Source organism: Schistocerca americana, chromosome 2 (genome assembly GCF_021461395.2).
Source record: "Schistocerca americana isolate TAMUIC-IGC-003095 chromosome 2, iqSchAmer2.1, whole genome shotgun sequence".
In the NCBI taxonomy this organism is placed as follows: Eukaryota; Metazoa; Arthropoda; class Insecta; order Orthoptera; family Acrididae; genus Schistocerca; species Schistocerca americana.
This window is the reverse complement of record NC_060120.1, coordinates 700,472,317-700,490,117: the sequence shown is the minus strand read 5'-3', so window position 1 is coordinate 700,490,117 and position 17,801 is coordinate 700,472,317. Positions and strand designations below refer to the sequence as shown.

At 42.8% G+C, this 17,801-nt stretch overlaps 1 protein-coding gene across 1 annotated transcript in view; it reads right to left on the bottom strand.

Moving 5' to 3' along the window:
* The window catches only part of LOC124594353 (rho guanine nucleotide exchange factor 12), a 1,115,193-nt gene that overhangs the window by 718,753 nt on the left and 378,639 nt on the right, over positions 1–17,801 (bottom strand). The window contains exon 6 of the mRNA XM_047132720.1: positions 8,035–8,250. Coding sequence (XP_046988676.1) covers positions 8,035–8,250 — 216 coding nt within the window. The remainder of the gene's footprint in view (positions 1–8,034; positions 8,251–17,801) is intronic.

Here is a 17,801-nt window from a genome sequence, read left to right as displayed (position 1 = left end):
TATGAAAACGAAAATACTACACCACTTGCGCAAAAAAACAGGGCACTTGGGATATCGCTCCGTTGTAGCAAAAGTTTTCGTCGCATTCTGTAGGAGTATCAATCTACCTGGAAGGAACAGTAGATCGATTTGGTTACGAATCCATCATTGCACAGTACATTCATCCGACCGTGTTACTGTCTTTCCAACTTACAGTCACACGGAGTATCTTAGTGAATCTGTAATTCGCTCGAAAATATTTTACTCATAAATACAGAGTGTCGCAGAACTCACGCATGGGTTGCCATATCTCATTATTTTTGTCATAATCTGTTAACTTGATATTTTTGTCTTTCAGGAAGGTGGAGAGATTGAGTCATAAACAACGCAAGAAACTGATAAAACTTTCGTTTAAAAATCATATATCTATCATTCACACTCAAAGAGCATGCAGTCGGCACTTCAGTGTGCGCAATCGTCTTCATTAGACTACGATCCTCCGTCTTACAGCACGCTTTTGGTAGCACTATTCAGTCTGTTTCAACTGGCCATCACGTTCCCGAGACTTAACAGCCCCAGAATATTTTTCTTGGGGGCATCGCAAAAACAAACATGTATCAGTCAACAAATCAGCAACGATCGAGCAGTTCAGAAACAATATAGGGGCCGAGATTCTTGAGATGCAGTCAGCAATTCTTCGCAAAGTTGCGAACAATGTGCTGTGAAGAACCGCTCTTTTTGAGATTGCGAATAGCGGTTCTTTAAAAGACGTAATTTTTCACACCTATTGTTTTCACGTTTCCCAACCACGTGCTTCCTATCGTAGACAGAAATAAATAAATGCCTTTCTAAACAAAAAAAGTTATACACTAATCAAACCTGGGCGCGACTTCTACGCTGACTTGGAGAATCAAGAGCGTTAAACTGGACAGAGAATGTTCCACAGGAACGAACGTACCGTTGTGTGTGCCCTTAGGAAGCGTATAAGGACCTCTATGTTCTCAATACATATAAACGATTTATGAGTTCGGATCAATAGCACTGAAAGATGGTTTGCTAAAGACAGAGTTGTGTACAAGAAAATGCTGTTGACGATTGTTAGAACGACAGAAGAAAATTCAACTTGTTGTCATGAAGGGCACCTCTCTTTAAATCAAGGTTAATGCAAGAAAATGCCTACAACGTAGAGGAGGAACCTTATAGTATACAATTACGAGATGAGATTAGTGGCGAACATCTTGAGTTCGTTAAATCATACAAGTATTTAGGGGTAATACTAATAAGCGATATCAAATAGGACGATTACGTGAAATCATCATTAGGGAAAGCGATATACGGACTTGGATTCACTCGAAGAATTCTGGGAAAAGGTAAAGCATTTGTAAAGGAAATCACACGCAAAACAGCAGTCCGATGAATTCTACTGTTCCACTGTTTGGAGTGCTTAGCAAGTAGACGTGACACCAGACATCGAACAAATCCACGTACGCGCTGGTATGATCGTAAGATGTCGGTTTTGTCCACACGAAAGTGTAACAAAAATACTCGTCGAAATTAATCGGGAATTCTTGGAAGAAAGATGGAATAGTTCTCGAGTAAAGCTGTTAGTTAAATTTAGAGAATCTGTATCCTACGAAGACTCCGCAACCATTATGTCGCCACCATCGTATACCTCGTGCAGAGGTGGTGAGATTAAGATGAGAGATTACGGCGGGTACAGAGGAATAACATGTTTCTTTTTCCCCTTTGTTCAATACGCGAATACAATAAGAAAGAAAATCTATTAGATCAGCAACACCCTAACCAGCGGCTTGTTTATGTATGTGGATATATATTATCCTTCAACAAGGAAATCGGCCTACTCACAAAAATATCAAGATTTCGCAAACAGCTGGAAGAGGACAATCCGAATTTCAAATTACTCTACTTACCAGCCTTCCCAGGTCTTGGCGTTACTGAATCACTGTTGGTTTACAACGATCGTCGTGTCCATCTAGTGCCAGTCTCTCGACAGGCATCCATCAACAGGTATGATAAACACCGCAGCCGGTGTAACACTACCTACGCGCTGTCATTTCCAACTCATCTGGTTAAAGTCGTGTACACTGCAAACGGCAGTTATTGTGAATACTAACAAGTTGTCATAATAGTGAAATCCGAAAAAGGAGTAAATTAGAATAAGAACAAAAACATGGCACCCTTCGATGATTTGGATCGTTATCTCAGTATTAGGTGCGATTGCGTTGAACCCGCTACGCAGGAACAAACTGATATAGATATCTGACAGACAATTCCATTCGCTCCATTTATCAATCTAAGTTTAATACAGTCACAGATAGCGTCAATTCAATCCAATCCAATTCTCTTCCGGCGAACTTTATGACGGTTTCAATTACAGCTTACGAGTTTTTCTTCATTCGAGCTCAAGTGCCAAGTAGGGACTATATCTGAAATATTTAAACACAAACCACTGGTCACAGAACTGCCTCAACAGCTCCCACGCAGAAGTCTCATTACTCTCATAAAACTTGCAGATGTAAAATTGCTCTATTATCAACTTCCACACAGAGCTTCAAACACATCAACAAACACATATTTAATCGCAAAGAAACAACACGAAAACACCGCACAATCTGCGAGCGATTGTACGATATCTGTCAGCTGATAGAGTACATTGACGTAGTGCGGAATCAGTAACACAGCGAGACGAGACGTGAGATGCAACCGCTATATCGAGCAGACCCACTCACACTGCCAAATGGCTTTGGAGTGCAGACGCGACAGTGTGTGTATTCTGTAACCAGTTTCAGCAAGAAACAACCAAACGCTAATTAAATATTATCGCAAACAAGCAAACACTATCGGCTGGCCTTCCGCATGAAAAAGCGTCGCAGATGGCCCATAAATCAAGGCCCCCCACACGGTAGAAGGCGAGCCCTCTGATCACGCCGCTATCACTCTACAGACAACTGCCCCCCCCCCCCCCCCGCTCTCTCTCTCTCTCTCTCTCTCTCTCTCTCTCTCTCTCTCTCTCTCTCTCACTGCGACCTTTATTCCACTAGGCGTATTTGCTTCCGCACGAGTTAATCTACTCCTACATCAGGCAAAGCAGTCTGTGAGCTTTCCAACCTTGGCAACGGAGCGACGGAAAAGAAGGCAAATTAAGCTTTAACTCCCCGTCGACGACGTGTGTAGCAATCACCGCTCTTCAGAAGACGAATGACTTGCACTGGATACGGCATCACATACGCTGCGCAGAAAAGTAATGGAGGAGCTCCTGGTGAATCTCCATGGACCGCGACCACACAACCCGCAATGTTCCCTAGCAACTAAAACAACCAATCGTGAAAGCTTTCACTGTAAAATGGAGGGCTCTTCTGGTGACGGATGAGTTCAGCTTCAAAAGTGAGAATGAACGGCAGTTAAATTTCACGAGAAGATGAAACCCTTTATCAACCATGCGTCAACTGTTTCTGAAAGGCATGCCTTCGGACGAGACGCTGTATTCGTATTATGATCTAGTCATCAGTGCGAAGACAAAGTTACTGCAGTTCTACACCCTGCTATACCGTGTCCAATCTTTTCATCTCTCCATAACTGTTGTACTCTGCATACATTTGAACCCGCTTATTGTAGTCAACCCTTGGTCTCCCTTACAATTCTTAACATCTCCCACCTTCCTCGGCACACACACACAAACTACTCTTGATGCCTTAGCGTATGGCCTTTTCTTCTACTACTTTCACCGTCTCCTTTCGTAATTTAATTCCATTCGTACCATCAAACGTAATTCATTTACATTCTATTACTTTTCTTTATACCATGTATCACAATGTAACCGGCAAATAAAGGTTTTATATCTTTTCGCTGGACATTTAATCCCCTTTCTAGACCTCTCTTTGGTTTTCATCAGGGACTGTTCAGTATACGAGGTGGTCAGAAACAACCTGAAAATCTTGTAAGGGTGTTGCAGGTTAAGTTGGACTGAGAAATAATGTCAGTAAAAAATTCGATAGGTTGCACCGTTTCCGATTTAATTAGCATTGAAGTTAGCCAATAGGGCCGTTGCACGGGCAAATTCAAGCCGTCCGCCAGATAAAATTAGTGTCAGTTGTTTAAATACTGTACATGGAAGCGCATGAGATTGCTCAGCCTTTCGCTCGGGTTCGACCTTTGCTATTGTCCCATGTCCAAATCTGGATCGCTCTCTTCTTCGGTTTTAGGAAACCAAACCTTTTCAGACTGTTCCTAACCGCCCGGTATAACTCGAATAATATGGTGCATAGGCTACAACCCAGCGTGACTCTCGCTACGGTCGCAGGTTCGAATCCTGCCTCGGGCATGGATGTGTGTGATGTGCTTAGGTTAGTTAGGTTTAAGTAGTTCTAAGTTCAAGGGGACTGATGACCACAGCAGTTAAGTCCCATAGTGCTCAGAGCCATTTGAACCATTTGCACCTGCGTGACTCCTTTGCAACTACTGCCTCTATTTCATGTCCTTAGATTCTTTGAACTACAGGGACTGGAGAAAAATGTGGAAACATCGAGAGAAATACATGCATGAACATAAAAGCAGATGTTGTCCAAGCCTCCTGATTGCGCTGCTGCATTTTACTTCGAACGGTACATCTGCAATGTCCTCAATCCGTTGCAAGCGTCAGTCATGATTAGAATAGCGTCTTGTGTAATTGTCAGTGAATTACGTCGGAACCCACAATCACTGGATGCGAACGTGAGCAAATTGTTGATGCTCGTATGGTGAGTGGTTCTGTAACCAAGATATCCGTAGTATCTGGTGTTTCAAAAGGCAACGTATCGACTATATACGAGACCGCAAACATGGAAAGTGGTACAACATCATCCACTCGGACATAACGATAACGAAAGCGTATGTCGACTGATCGCAGCGGACGGTCACTGAAGAGGATTTTGACGGAAAATAAGAAGACAGCTGCAAAAGTCACTGTACAGCTGACTGTCGCGGTAGCGAACCGTTTCAGCACCGGAAGGAGACACGAAAGGAGGTCCTTAAGCAAGGAATTCACAGCAAACTGGAATTCTAAGACCACTCGTCAGTGATGCAAGGAAATCGTCGGCCTAAACCATAAAACCTAGACTATGGAGCAATGGAAAAAGTCATTTGGTCGGATGAGTCTTCTTGCATACTGTTTCACATCCATCCCAAGGTACAATGTTTGGCCTCCAGTGGTGATGCTGTGTTCGAAGACGACAGGACTCCTGTTCACACAGCTCGCATTGTGCAGAACTGGTTTGGTGAGCACTAGGGTGAATTGTCGCATCAGCCCTGGTCACTACAGTCACCACATCTCAATATTATAGAACCTTTGTGGTCTACTTTGGACAGAAAGGAACATGGTAACTATCCGCTTCCATCATCGTTACCTGGACTTGTAAATCTGCGGAGCAAAACGTAGCGTAATTTGTCCCGCGCGGCGCATAACGATAAGGCGCCGTTGATTCTATCAGCGACCGAGAGCGAGATTGCTTCGAGAAAGGAAGGAAAGAACGTTTCTCTCTCTCTCTCTCTCTCTTATATAAATGCAGTCTTGTTATGTGCGTTTCTAAGCCGATACAAAAGATGATAATTTTATCTTACAAGACCAAAGCGCTCAGCCACACACCGCGCTCTGGTGGACGCATGTTTTTTAAAAGGCACACAATTCAGGGCACGGACAGCGCAGCCCCGTCTCTCATATAGTACGTATTGAACGTTCTGGCGAGGCTTGCTTCTGCTCGCTGGTCTCCTCTTCCACTCCTTGCCTCTTTCAAAGAAGGTTTCAGCATGAAGCATCAGATTCAGTTCCTCTAGGCACGACGACCAATAGCACTACAGAGTCGTGTATTCCTACATACGAAACTGACACTTCCAATCCGTACATCTAAAAGGTATTTAAACATCAAAGGTAAATGCTTTGCTCGGAACTATATTTATGTATTAGACTTGTGATAGGTCACGCGTAAAGCGAACTCCCAATATCACTCTGAATGCTACTGTACTAGCAATCACTCATCGCTCCTGTCACTATGATTCTGTCGAATGAGGAGATAGGCTAAGAAAATAAACAAGAATACAATGATCACTAAGAGCTGAAACAGAGGGCTTCGGTCTTAAATACTTTGGTGTAGACATTAGAAACCTGAAGTATCTACAGCACACAAAAGTGGCGTTTCAATGGCGTATATACGTGATTATTGCGTTCTTAGTCCACACATGTTTAGGTTACAGGACTCCTGCAATCGTAAAACATGCAAAGCTTCGAGTTAGGTGTTAGCTATTAGTAGCTATTAGGAAATACGTTCTATCAGTGAGACATGGTGCTTGACTGATGGGATGCCACTTACAGAGGCGGTTATCTAGACAAGCGGAAACAGAAAAGACTACGATTACGTATAACGGTGTTCGAAATCGTGTTATTTGCATATTTACTCACGAAATATACAGTAGGACATGGTCTTAATAGGTTTATCTTATCACTGCACAATCGACACGCGAATTTTCCAGCCCATACTACACTCTTTGAACGCAGCCACATTAAAAAATAGGAAAGTATATGGAATAATTTCACGAAAAATGAACGGAACAGAAAAATCCCCCCTTGTTTTTCAACAGAATTTTACCAAACATCATGTTGATCTTTGCCTGTGACATTACAGTGAAACGAACAAAAAGAAACACATTTCACGTTTAAAAAATTGGCAAGAAATATAGCTCACGAGGAGGACACGGCAAGTGCCATCACCCAGTTTCCCAGGAACTTCGCTCCATGGAAGAGGAGGCCAAATAGACGAACAAAGAAGACGGTTCAAAATGGTTCAAATGGCTCTGAGCACTATGGGACTCAACTGCTGAGGTCATTAGTCCCCTAGAACTTAGAACTACTTAAACCTAACTAACCTAAGGATACCACACACATCCATGCCCGAGGCAGGATTCGAACCTGCGACCGTAGCGGTCTTGCAGTTCCAGACTGCAGCGCCTTTAACCCCACGGCCACTTCGGCCGGCACAAAAAGAAGACGGTCAAAGTTTTCAAAAAAAATGGTTCAAATGGCTCTGAGCACTATGGGACTTAACATCTGTGGTCATCACTCCCCTAGAACTTAGAACTACGTAAACCTAACTAACCTAAGGACATCACACACATCCATGCCCGAGGCAGGATTCGAACCTGGGACGTAGCAGTCGCGCGGTTCCGGACTGAGCGCCTAGAACTGCTAGACCACCGCGGCCGGCTCAAAGTTATCAATATGCCTTTTACCGCGTAATATTCTCACACGCCACTCGGGAAAGAAACGTTGACATTGCTGAAGATTTCGCGCAATGGCAATAATTTCGCGGCAAACCATACATAACGGATCACTCTTCCGAAAACTGGCGGTTGCAGTTTATTATTAATCAAGACACATTATAGGAATTACAAGATTAATTAAATTTAAAATATTTTTTAAATTTTTTTAGTTCATTCATTTTATATACAATTAGTAAATGAGTAAGGACAACGTTATATCATTCGTGCAATGGTCTTCTACATACATGGATACATAAATTAAAAATAAAACCAATAATCTGGTTTCGAACACAGGAAGCAAAATTAAGAAGCCGCGTCTCTAAGCACTGAGCCCTAGTTTCTTCTGCGGATTTCGCGCGGTAAATTGCACATAAAATACCTGAAAATACCTCGGAAACATTGATCGTCCTTTTTACGGTCGAGCAGCCACAAGAAAGTCGAGACCGTGTTCACTTATTCTGACGCCTCTACCATTTAGCGAAGTTTCTGGGAAATCGGGTGATGGCACTTGCCGTTTTCTCTTATTCAGCAACACGAGTGCTTAACCACAGATGCATGTTTGACAACTCTGGTAACTGATAAAAACAACAATGAATATGTCGTCACAACTGAAAATCTGTTCCAAACCGGGACTCGAACCTAGCCCTCACTTTCAATTGTTACGACGTGTTCATCAGTTCGGAGGTTCACACTCACTGGCGTCATCTGACGTGATTTCAGCCACTCAGTTAGTGCACTGTGACTCACCGGGTGTCCGGGCGAGGAGCCGCCGGCGGAGAAGGCGGCGATCTGCGCCTCGAGCGTGCGGACGTGGTTCTCGGCCTTGCGCAGGTCGGCCACCAGCTTGGCGTCGTGCGCGCGCGCCAGCTCGCTGCGCAGCTTCTCCACGTACATCTGCTCCTGCTCCAGCATCAGCCGCAGCGTGTGCACGCGCTCGCTGTCCACCTCGCGCTGCTTCATCACCTGCCGGCACAACACGTACCACCACATCACTCTCACTGTTTCTGTGATAGCAAGTCTCACTCTTTCCTAGCATACATCGCGTAGTACTGTGTCCGCTTATCTCAGGATTTGACAAATTTATAAAATTACGAGGACAGAAAGTTTACGAAAATTTCGTGACATCCCTCTCTGAAACATACAAGGTGTTTCAGACAGTGTTTTTCTCTGCACCTTACAGAGTAATAAAATACTACCATTCCGGTCACAGACGAGCCAATCGGGACCGGCCGACCGCCGTTTCATCCTTAGCCAATGGCGTCACTTGGATGTTGTACGGAAAGGCGTGGGGCCCCGCACCCCGGTCTCCCGGCCGTTGTCGACTTTGCACATCTTACCCCGCTACTTGTCATTCAAGTAGTTCCTCAACTGGCATCAAGAGGCTCATTACACCCCATATTCCAGCCCTGCAACTAAGAAAAATACTTGGCAGCACCGGGAACTGAAACCACTTTCGCCGCTTGGCAGTCAGACGAGCTGAGCACTCAGCACAAAATAAACTAAAGAATATTCATTTAGGTAGGTAAACGTTAGAAACGTTAACTCTGTAGAATTATGAACATAGTTCACTTCGTTATTGCAGAGACAGTCACACCAACGACTTATAATTTTCTGAACGTAATATTGTTTTTATATCGTTTAGTTGATGTATTTAAACCATCTGTGTACAAGTCTGGATGCAACATATGTACATAATTGGCTATGTTCAGGCGGATTTTCTGGTGGCAGAATGTTCAGGTAAGTCAGGTGTTCACAAGGGTGCCCATTTTCCTGAACGCACACGTCAGTGCATCTTCTAAACGACATGTGGACAAAACGTAAAGCTTCCTCGATGTCCTGTTTTAGTTTAAGTCATTTTCAGTTGCATTGCAGAACATATCTTTACACTGACGCATACAAGGGAGGTTGAATGCCCAAAGAAAGCAAAAAAACAAACAAACAAACCCAAAAACACAGATGACTTCAAGCGGGGCTTCGAGAAAGTTTGTTGTTCTGTGGTACCAGCAACTTTACATCTCGTCCGCAGTTAGTTTAGAAGGAGCATTGTCTATTTACGAAAATGGCACTCGTTAGAATACCTCAGTTAAACGTACATGTTGCCACCAGACTATCCATCCGAACACAGTCAATTATGTACACTATGTATTACCCATCCCTAAAATTTGAACGTTTCTAGAAAACTGATTTATAAACAGTTGTCTAAATAAATGAGCTAGATGATACTAAAAAATTATAACTCCTCGCTGTAATTTTCAGTAAAAGAAATCAATAAACTATGTTCCTTCCTCCGCAGAATTAGTAATCATCTTACGTTTACCTATCTAGATAAATATTCCTTCCACTAATTATTTTGTAAGTTACAGAGAAAAACACCTTGTCACAAACACCTTGTATGTTTCTTTGTATTCAGTTTAATATAAGTATTTTTAAATTATTTTCTAAAAATACACTAAGGTAAGTTTGCCACGTAATGTGATTCGAAAACATCTGCCATTCAAACACTTCATTACAGATGTGGAACATGTTCTCGCAGCTGGATAACAAAGTACTACAGGAACCGAAAAATCTCAAAAGTAACGAGAATAACATGATATAATTGTTTTGGCTTGTGAATAATTGTTAGTTCAGCGCAAACATAGCGCGATCCGCTAATCAAGTTTCTAAAAAGAAGAAACCTCTAGGAAGGTACATAACATAACAAGAGTAATTACAGTTTCTTGGGATAATGTAGTCATCCAGTATAAGGCATCTTCTGGATTTAAAGATAGAAATTCTGGTCTAAATCACGTTGTTCACATTCTCATTATGAGTTTGCGTATGGCCAAGAAACTTCTTTATTAACTCGGTATCGGACACATCTCTGATAATTTGCATTATAATATCCGGAATAACAGTTGCTACTCTGTGGATGTGTGTTTGAACATGTTCTGATCCAAGGCATTTAATATATTTGCACCAACTGTCTGATCCCTTGGCCCATTATCCATGTAAAGGTTAAATATCTGTAGACATCGTGTATGATATTCTACAGTTTGGTGTATATAATGCAACTGTCACGTATAACAAACGCAATACTATTGTCACGTACTGTGGAAAACAGACGCTCATCGCTGCGTTGGTCAAAGGTAATAAAGGGGAACGGCAGTACTGAGAGGAAACACAAGGATGTGCCAAGGCAGGCTAAACAAAGGGCGAAAGTTGCTAAAAGAGACGCGGATGAGAAGTTGAGCAGTGAGTTAAGAAATTCTTCCCACAGCTCAAGACTTCAGTAAGCTGTTACTGAAACGTCAAACACCGTTTCCTATAAATGCTCTTTTTTAAAATAATGTGAATATTTTGAAGAGAAATATTAGACACGAACGGCGTTTGTACAGCATATCAGTTTACACATGTTATCGTGCAAGTGGTATACGGGAGAATGTTTTTTTAGTTTAACACGGCAACTACACGAAAGTCCGGGTCCCCTTGAAGTGTGGCCGGCTGTCTTTCCTGTCGCCACAGATGTCGTCAGTTAACCTGGGGGCAGGGAAGTAGTGCGCGCTACCTATCTATGAAAAGAGTTCACTTTGTTCTTTGAGCTGACGAATTATATTCCGTCTGCGTATCTCATTTTCTGGGACAAGCCCAGCATTTGCCCTAACGAGAGTGGAAAACGCCCCAATAGCCACACTTAGGCTACATCTACATCGATACTCTGCAAAACACATTTAAGTGGCAGAGGGCTGCTGTGCGAGACCGCAGACCTGATTACATGCGCATCTGACTCACGTCCTGTCTCGCAAGACAGCGCGCGAAGCCTTAACTTCTAAAAGCGGATCTCTCTCATGTGCTAGAGGTTACTGTCGTGAATTTATAGCCACACAGGCTGTTACTCGACCGCGATTGTTAAAATTTACGAGGGTTGGAACTTTTAACAGTCGCAACTATTTATTTACAGCTCGTACAAAATAGATACGCATTTCAAAGTTTTACTGGCCTTCCAAGTAGTCACCAACATTGTGTATAACCCGTTACCAGCGATGTGGATGTCGTAGGATACTCTTAGCAGTGCCAGTTGTTTTGAGGGTTCGAGCGGCAAGGTCCATTGCCCGACGAATTTGTAGCAGTTCTGAAGTGAATGCCGTGAAGTGTTTGTTTCAGTTTAGAAATCGAGTTGAACTCAAGAGGGCTTAAGTCAGGGGAGTGCAGTAGGTGGTATAGCACTTGGCAGCCCCATCTGTCAAACAAATGAGTAACAGCTTGCACTGTACGTGCTTGAGCATTGTCCTGCAAAATGATGGTCAGGTCCTGCAGAAAGTGTCATCACTTCTGTCTCTAAGCTGATCGTAGGTTGTGTTCCAAAAATGAACTGCATAAAGAAAGAAGTGATGACACTGACCATCATTTTGCAGGGCAATGCTCAAGCACGTACAGTGCAAGCAGTTACTCATTTGTTTGACAGATGGGGCTGCTAAGTGCTATACCACCTACTGCACTCCCCTGACTTAAGCCCTCTTGAGTTCAATTCGATTTCTAAACTGAAACAAACACTTCACGGCATTCGCTTCAGAACTACTACAAATTCGTCAGGCAACAGACCTCGTCGCTCAAACTGTCAACACAACTGGCACTGCTAGGAGTATCCTACGACTTCCACATCGCTGGCAACGGGTTATACATAATGCTGGTGACTACCTTGAAAGTCAGTAAAACTTTGAACCACGTATCTATTTTGTACAAGCTGTAAATAAATAGTTGCCATTATTAAAATTCCAACACTATTTGCTCAATGATATCATACCTCGTAATATATCACACGAATAAAATACTTTTGGCTACGAAGAACTGTGGCTAGTAGCAATTCCATAGAATCTCTTGAGGAATATTATCACCAATTCACTAATTTTCACTCTTTCATGACCAAAGAATAAAATATTAATAACAGTTACGGTGAGAACATCAAAAAGAAAAATAAATTGTCGAAATCACCTGGAAGGAAAATTATATAAGAGCGTCGAAGAGGTTTTAGCGTACTCCACACAGTATTAGACACCCACAAGACTTATGGTGCTTTTTCTCCTTTTAACGTGTAAGATTTTCTCCACAACATTACAGTCTAGATGACTTTTTAGTCACTACAAAGGAGATGTTGAAAGTTTGCACGAAATTTTAATTCCACGAATAATATGGACAAGTAATTTGCTGTGACTAATTCTTGTTCAGAAAGTAATTATACAGGTAACCATGAAATTCAACTATGAAAATACGATCTGAGACTAAAGACCGACATTTACGGGAGGCACCTTTGTTAAGGAAGACAGGCGCAAAGGGCATGACCTCGGATGTGCATACGTCCAAGTTCGCTACTTGATCCTCAAGCGCCGTGGTTGTCAAGAGGTGGCTCGATGCAAGCGACCGTGCTGTTCTTCCACCGGAAACTACGAGGTAACCATAACCACGTGTGAACGTGCCGTGTGATGGAACAAGTGGCCTATAATCCCTGCTCTTGCTCTCAACCTCCTCCATGTCATTATCGCAGGCCAAAGAGGAAGCTTCCAATAATACTGTTACAGAATACAGACCACTAATTAACTAATACCATCACTTTCTTTACACTGAACCTATAATGCGGCCGGCCGCGGTGGTCTAGCGGTTCTAGGCGCTCAGTCAGGAATCGCGCGACTGCTACGGTCGCAGGTTCGAATCCTGCCTCGGGCATGGATGTGTGTGATGTACTTAGGTTAGTTAGGTTTAAGTAGTTCTAAGTTCTAGGGGACTGATGACCACAGATGTTAAGTCCCATAGTGCTCAGAGCCATTTGAACCTACAATGCGACCCTGTGTTCTGTTTAAAAGTGAAGCGATTTTTAAATTTAAAAAAGTTAAAATTTAAAAATGTAGTTTAAATTTGTCAACAGTTCGTATTATCACAATTTCAAAATTACAGTTTAAATTCAGTGTCATTCTGAAATACCGGATGGTGATAATTACAGTGCAGCTACTCACAAAGGTCAGTATGGGCTGCAATTAACGCACGGCATCGAAACTTAGTAGACATGTAACGAGTCAATGCGGAACCGATTTACGCTGGAAAAAATTAGTCCCAATTTTTTCGGCCACCAGGTGCAAATATGGCGTTGTACACCTTCTCGTCCACGTCTCCAGTGCTCATAATGAAGGAACTTTGTTAAGTGGCAGTTATTATAAACATTATGTCTTTCTCGCTTGTTTGACCTTTTCTGCAAACATATGGAAACATTTCTATACATCTTTCTAACATTCACAGCACCAGATTTACACCTGGCGGCCAAAACTGAAACTAGCTTTTTCCCAGTGTTGATCGGTTCCGCATTTAGCACTTTAGGAATACCTACCAATTTTCACTGCCATACGATAATTACTGACCATACTGGACCTCTGTGAGTTGTTGCACTTTAATTATAAGCACCTGATATATTCAAGTTCAAAACGCAGATTTCAATTCTCGTTATTTTTCTTGTGCCTCTGTCCCACATCGCCGCAAGGTCACCAATATTATTTACAGGTTAGGGTAGTTTAAGGAGTGGTCGGATGTCCTTCCTGTCACCAAACCGTTACGGAATGTGTGAACCCCAACTGTCTGCGTGCAGTGTTAGCCATGTCCGCCTAAAAACCACGTCTAGGTTGGCTGGCACACCGACCCTCGTCGTTAATTGCCCGGGCGAATTCCATCCGGGGCCGGCGTCCCAGTAGGGGTGCAATAAAACGCACAGCTATCCGTCCGGTATACTTTACATTTCAATTGTGACGTTTTATGTAAGTGCTCGTGTATGTTAACTTCAATCATTTTCTTCCAGTGATGTGTTGAGGGGAACGGAGTTGACCTGCGCTATTTTGCTTGTGCTTAAGTGGGAAACTGTTGTTCAGTCTTGGGGGACAAGATCTACGGTAAAGATGTGTTCCGTTCTTTACAGTCTTAAGTGAAGCACTTACTGAAGTAAACATTAAGGTGAGGTTACATTACTCAATATATAAAAGTTTCTGACAATTTCTCTTTACAAAAAAATGGCTCTGAGCACTATGGGACTTAACATCTATGGTCATCAGTCCCCTAGAACTTAGAACTACTTAAACCTAACTAACCTAAGGACAGCACACAACACCCAGCCATCACGAGGCAGAGAAAATCCCTGACCCCGCCGGGAATCGAACCCGGGAACCCGGGCGTGGGAAGCGAGAACGCTACCGCACGACCACGAGATGCGGGCTTCTCTTTACATGCAAACCGCTGTTTCATCAAGTTGAAAACTAATAGCAACTCAAAGTTCCTTTTTAATACATTGTAGCTTACACAGTAATTGAGAAATTTCAGCAGTTTTTCAATAGTAGAATGCAATTTTTATCCAAGTCCCTGCGCTAAAGAGGAATAAATTTGGCGCTTATAACAAATTGGTTTGAAACAGCTTGTGTCCTTGCGAATCGGAGACCGTTTGTATTTTAAGTAATCTAAAACCATATAGGTCACTAACCAATCCTTGTCCAATAAATATGGTGAAACACAACTCTGCCGACAAAACTTCGGAAATCGTTCAGAGATATTTTCTTAGTATTTTAGTATAAAGGTGGCTCGTTGCTGTGTATAATGTAACTACAATTCATTCGGTTTGTTATCGTAAGTCACCCAAATTTGTGTGACAATACCTTCGCAATTGCGAAACAGAGTGCAATACGTGATCACCAAGTCGCATAACACTTTGCACAGAGTAATGCAACAACCAAGACAGACGCAGCGGTACTATGAAATGGCAACAGCTCAGCACAGAGTCGTTGTGATGGTCTTTTATTACAGCCAACGAATACGCACACGAGCCGCACATTGTTCAATTTTTCATCATTAAATCTATCCAAGCTGCCGCGTATCATTGTTAAGGTACACGTCAAGCTGCCAGAATAAAACAAACCCGAGACGCGTCAGAGCACTACTGACCGAAAGCACGAGGGAGAAAAGAAACATGGCCATTACTATTGTCAACAGCAAGTACCGTGACTGAATGGAACAAGTTTGTCTCCAATCACGGCGTTTAGCATACGTCGTCGACATTTGCACCGCTGTGCAGATATTTTCAGTTCAATACAAATACAATGGAGATGAGAAATAAAACTAATGCATTGCCACTGTAACGAACCGGCGGAGACCACGGGTCCGTTGTACCGAAGTACTTGCAAGATACCCCTGAACAAATTCTGAATTTTGTCAGCGGAGATGGCGTTCACCCAGCCTTAGACAACGCATGTACGGTCAATACTATTCAAAATAGAGATAGTCCACTTAGTGACGTGTGAAATCAGAGACGTTACACTTGATGACACAACGGCATTACGTCAGGACGTGGAAAAGAAAGGAGAAACGTTACAAAGAGCAAATGTTATACCGGAGAAAATTTCCGCACATAGAGTAAGATTGTGCAATCCTGTTGTGTTGCCTTGGTATGACGTGATTTAAGAGTTCAGGGAGGAAGGTAGGTTTACTCTGGGACATGTTTATCCGTATCTTGTACAAGTGGAACTCTAGTCCTGTACACAGCACGGCACTGCAGACAGTTTCCCGCATACTTGGTACAGTGTTGAATCGCAGAGCACTCGGGAGGCCCGGCAAGTTGCGGAGGTGTGGCAATGCTGAGGCGGCGTTACCGTCACACCACAGTTGTGTAGGATTGCGCATTCCGCTTTGTTCTTCTGGAAAAAGCTCGGTGATGAATGGCAACACCAGTGGTCGCACACGTGCTGTCCTGTCACCGTTATTAATATTATTATTAAGGCTGACCCCATGCCGTATTGAATGGTCGCCTAGAGCAGCACACAAGTAGAGGCGCCGCAGCAGCCAACATACTACTCACCAGCTCACTACGGCCTATCCAGACATCGGCTCGTCGTCTGTCTTCGTGCTTAACGCCCACCCAGAGGACGACCTACATGAAGCGACTACATAGTACGACAGATTCCCTTAATATGTACAAATTTCTCGCAGAAAACATACTGATTGCCAGTTTGCCTTGATATTCTAATCAGTAGCTGACAACATTGTAATATGCCCTCTATAAGACCTGATACGATTTCCAGCTTCGCTAGTAATACATTATACTCTAGTAGTTATTATTAAGAAACATCATCTTGTGCTCGGCAGATTTGTGAGTATCGTCAGTTTTTTAACAAAGACGTATAGACGTTGTTAACTTCTACTAAACAGCAAAATTTGCTTTAGAGTATTCTCAAAGTACGTTTGGGAGGGAGGGGGGGGGGGGGAAGAGGCCGCTGAGTCCGTGCCTGGCAAATGTCTCTGGTAAGCTCAGCTGGTAAATGTATTCTTTGTAGAAAGGAAGAATTCAGAATCTATACCAGATCCAACAAGAGGCTTTAATGTCAGTAAGTTTCTATAAAAATGTAACGAACTGCAAATATTCTCCTGAATCCTCACGTTTTCACGGAAAAATGATTAATCCAGTTAGTGCTAGACAGGGCATAATTTATAGCTGGCCGTGTAACCGAAAACTAGTCGATTACTAAAGAGTCTTCTTTGGATATTAGTAACAGAGAAAGTTTCGCTTACAGTCTAGTCTAACGCAGTAGGCAGAAGAAACACTAGAGACTGTTGTTGTTGTTGTTGTGGTCTTCAGTCCAGAGACTGGTTTGATGTAGCTCTCCCTGCAACTCTATCCTGTGCAAGCTTCTTCATTTCCAGGCACATTAAAGCCCTGACTTATTTCTGAGTGTGTCACATGGCAGAAGCCACCAAGCAAAATGCAATGTTTCGCCTTCCGGACGAACTTTCTTCGTCAGTTACGTTGAAACCTTTACTCATTTGCGTGCAAGACATTTGATCTCCATCCTGCTCGAACGGAAACAACAGTGAAACAGTGCGCGTTGGCGACATTCCACATATATTATGCTAGGCCAGCATAATAAACAGAGATCACCAAGAAGAACTGATATCAATGAAAGAGTAGCGAAATCGAGTGAGGTCGTGAATGTGGGAGGGACTTTCAAATGGGCCCTCCTTACTCTTAATAGCGTTCTGCGTTGTCTTTCGGTGGTAGAAATGTATAATGTTAACGTACAGGTCCGGCATTGTCTCATTATCCACCTCGGTCGATAGGCGTGCTGAAGGGAGGCTTTTTATTCCATAAAATAATTATTAATCACTTGAAGCATCTTAGTTCTGACGATGTCACTGAACAGTTTATCGCCATGGCATGTAAGCGTTAACAGTAAATGGAATAACTTAATACACGGAATTTGAAAATAAATCCTAAAAGTTACTTCTTTCATAATGCTCTCTACAGGACCACGGCTATCCCCTTAATAGCTTGCATTTTCTTCTTCTCGCCCCACAGCCTCTTCATCCTTTCTCTTCTTCTCTCCCGCTCTTCTTTGGAGATATTCAGTATCATCATTTGTCTGCTCCACTTACTGATAGTTACTATCTTTTTCCTGTATCCTACTCTATTTTGTTCTCTGGCACATTTTTCGATGTGTACTCGGTTCGCCAATTTCACTGCC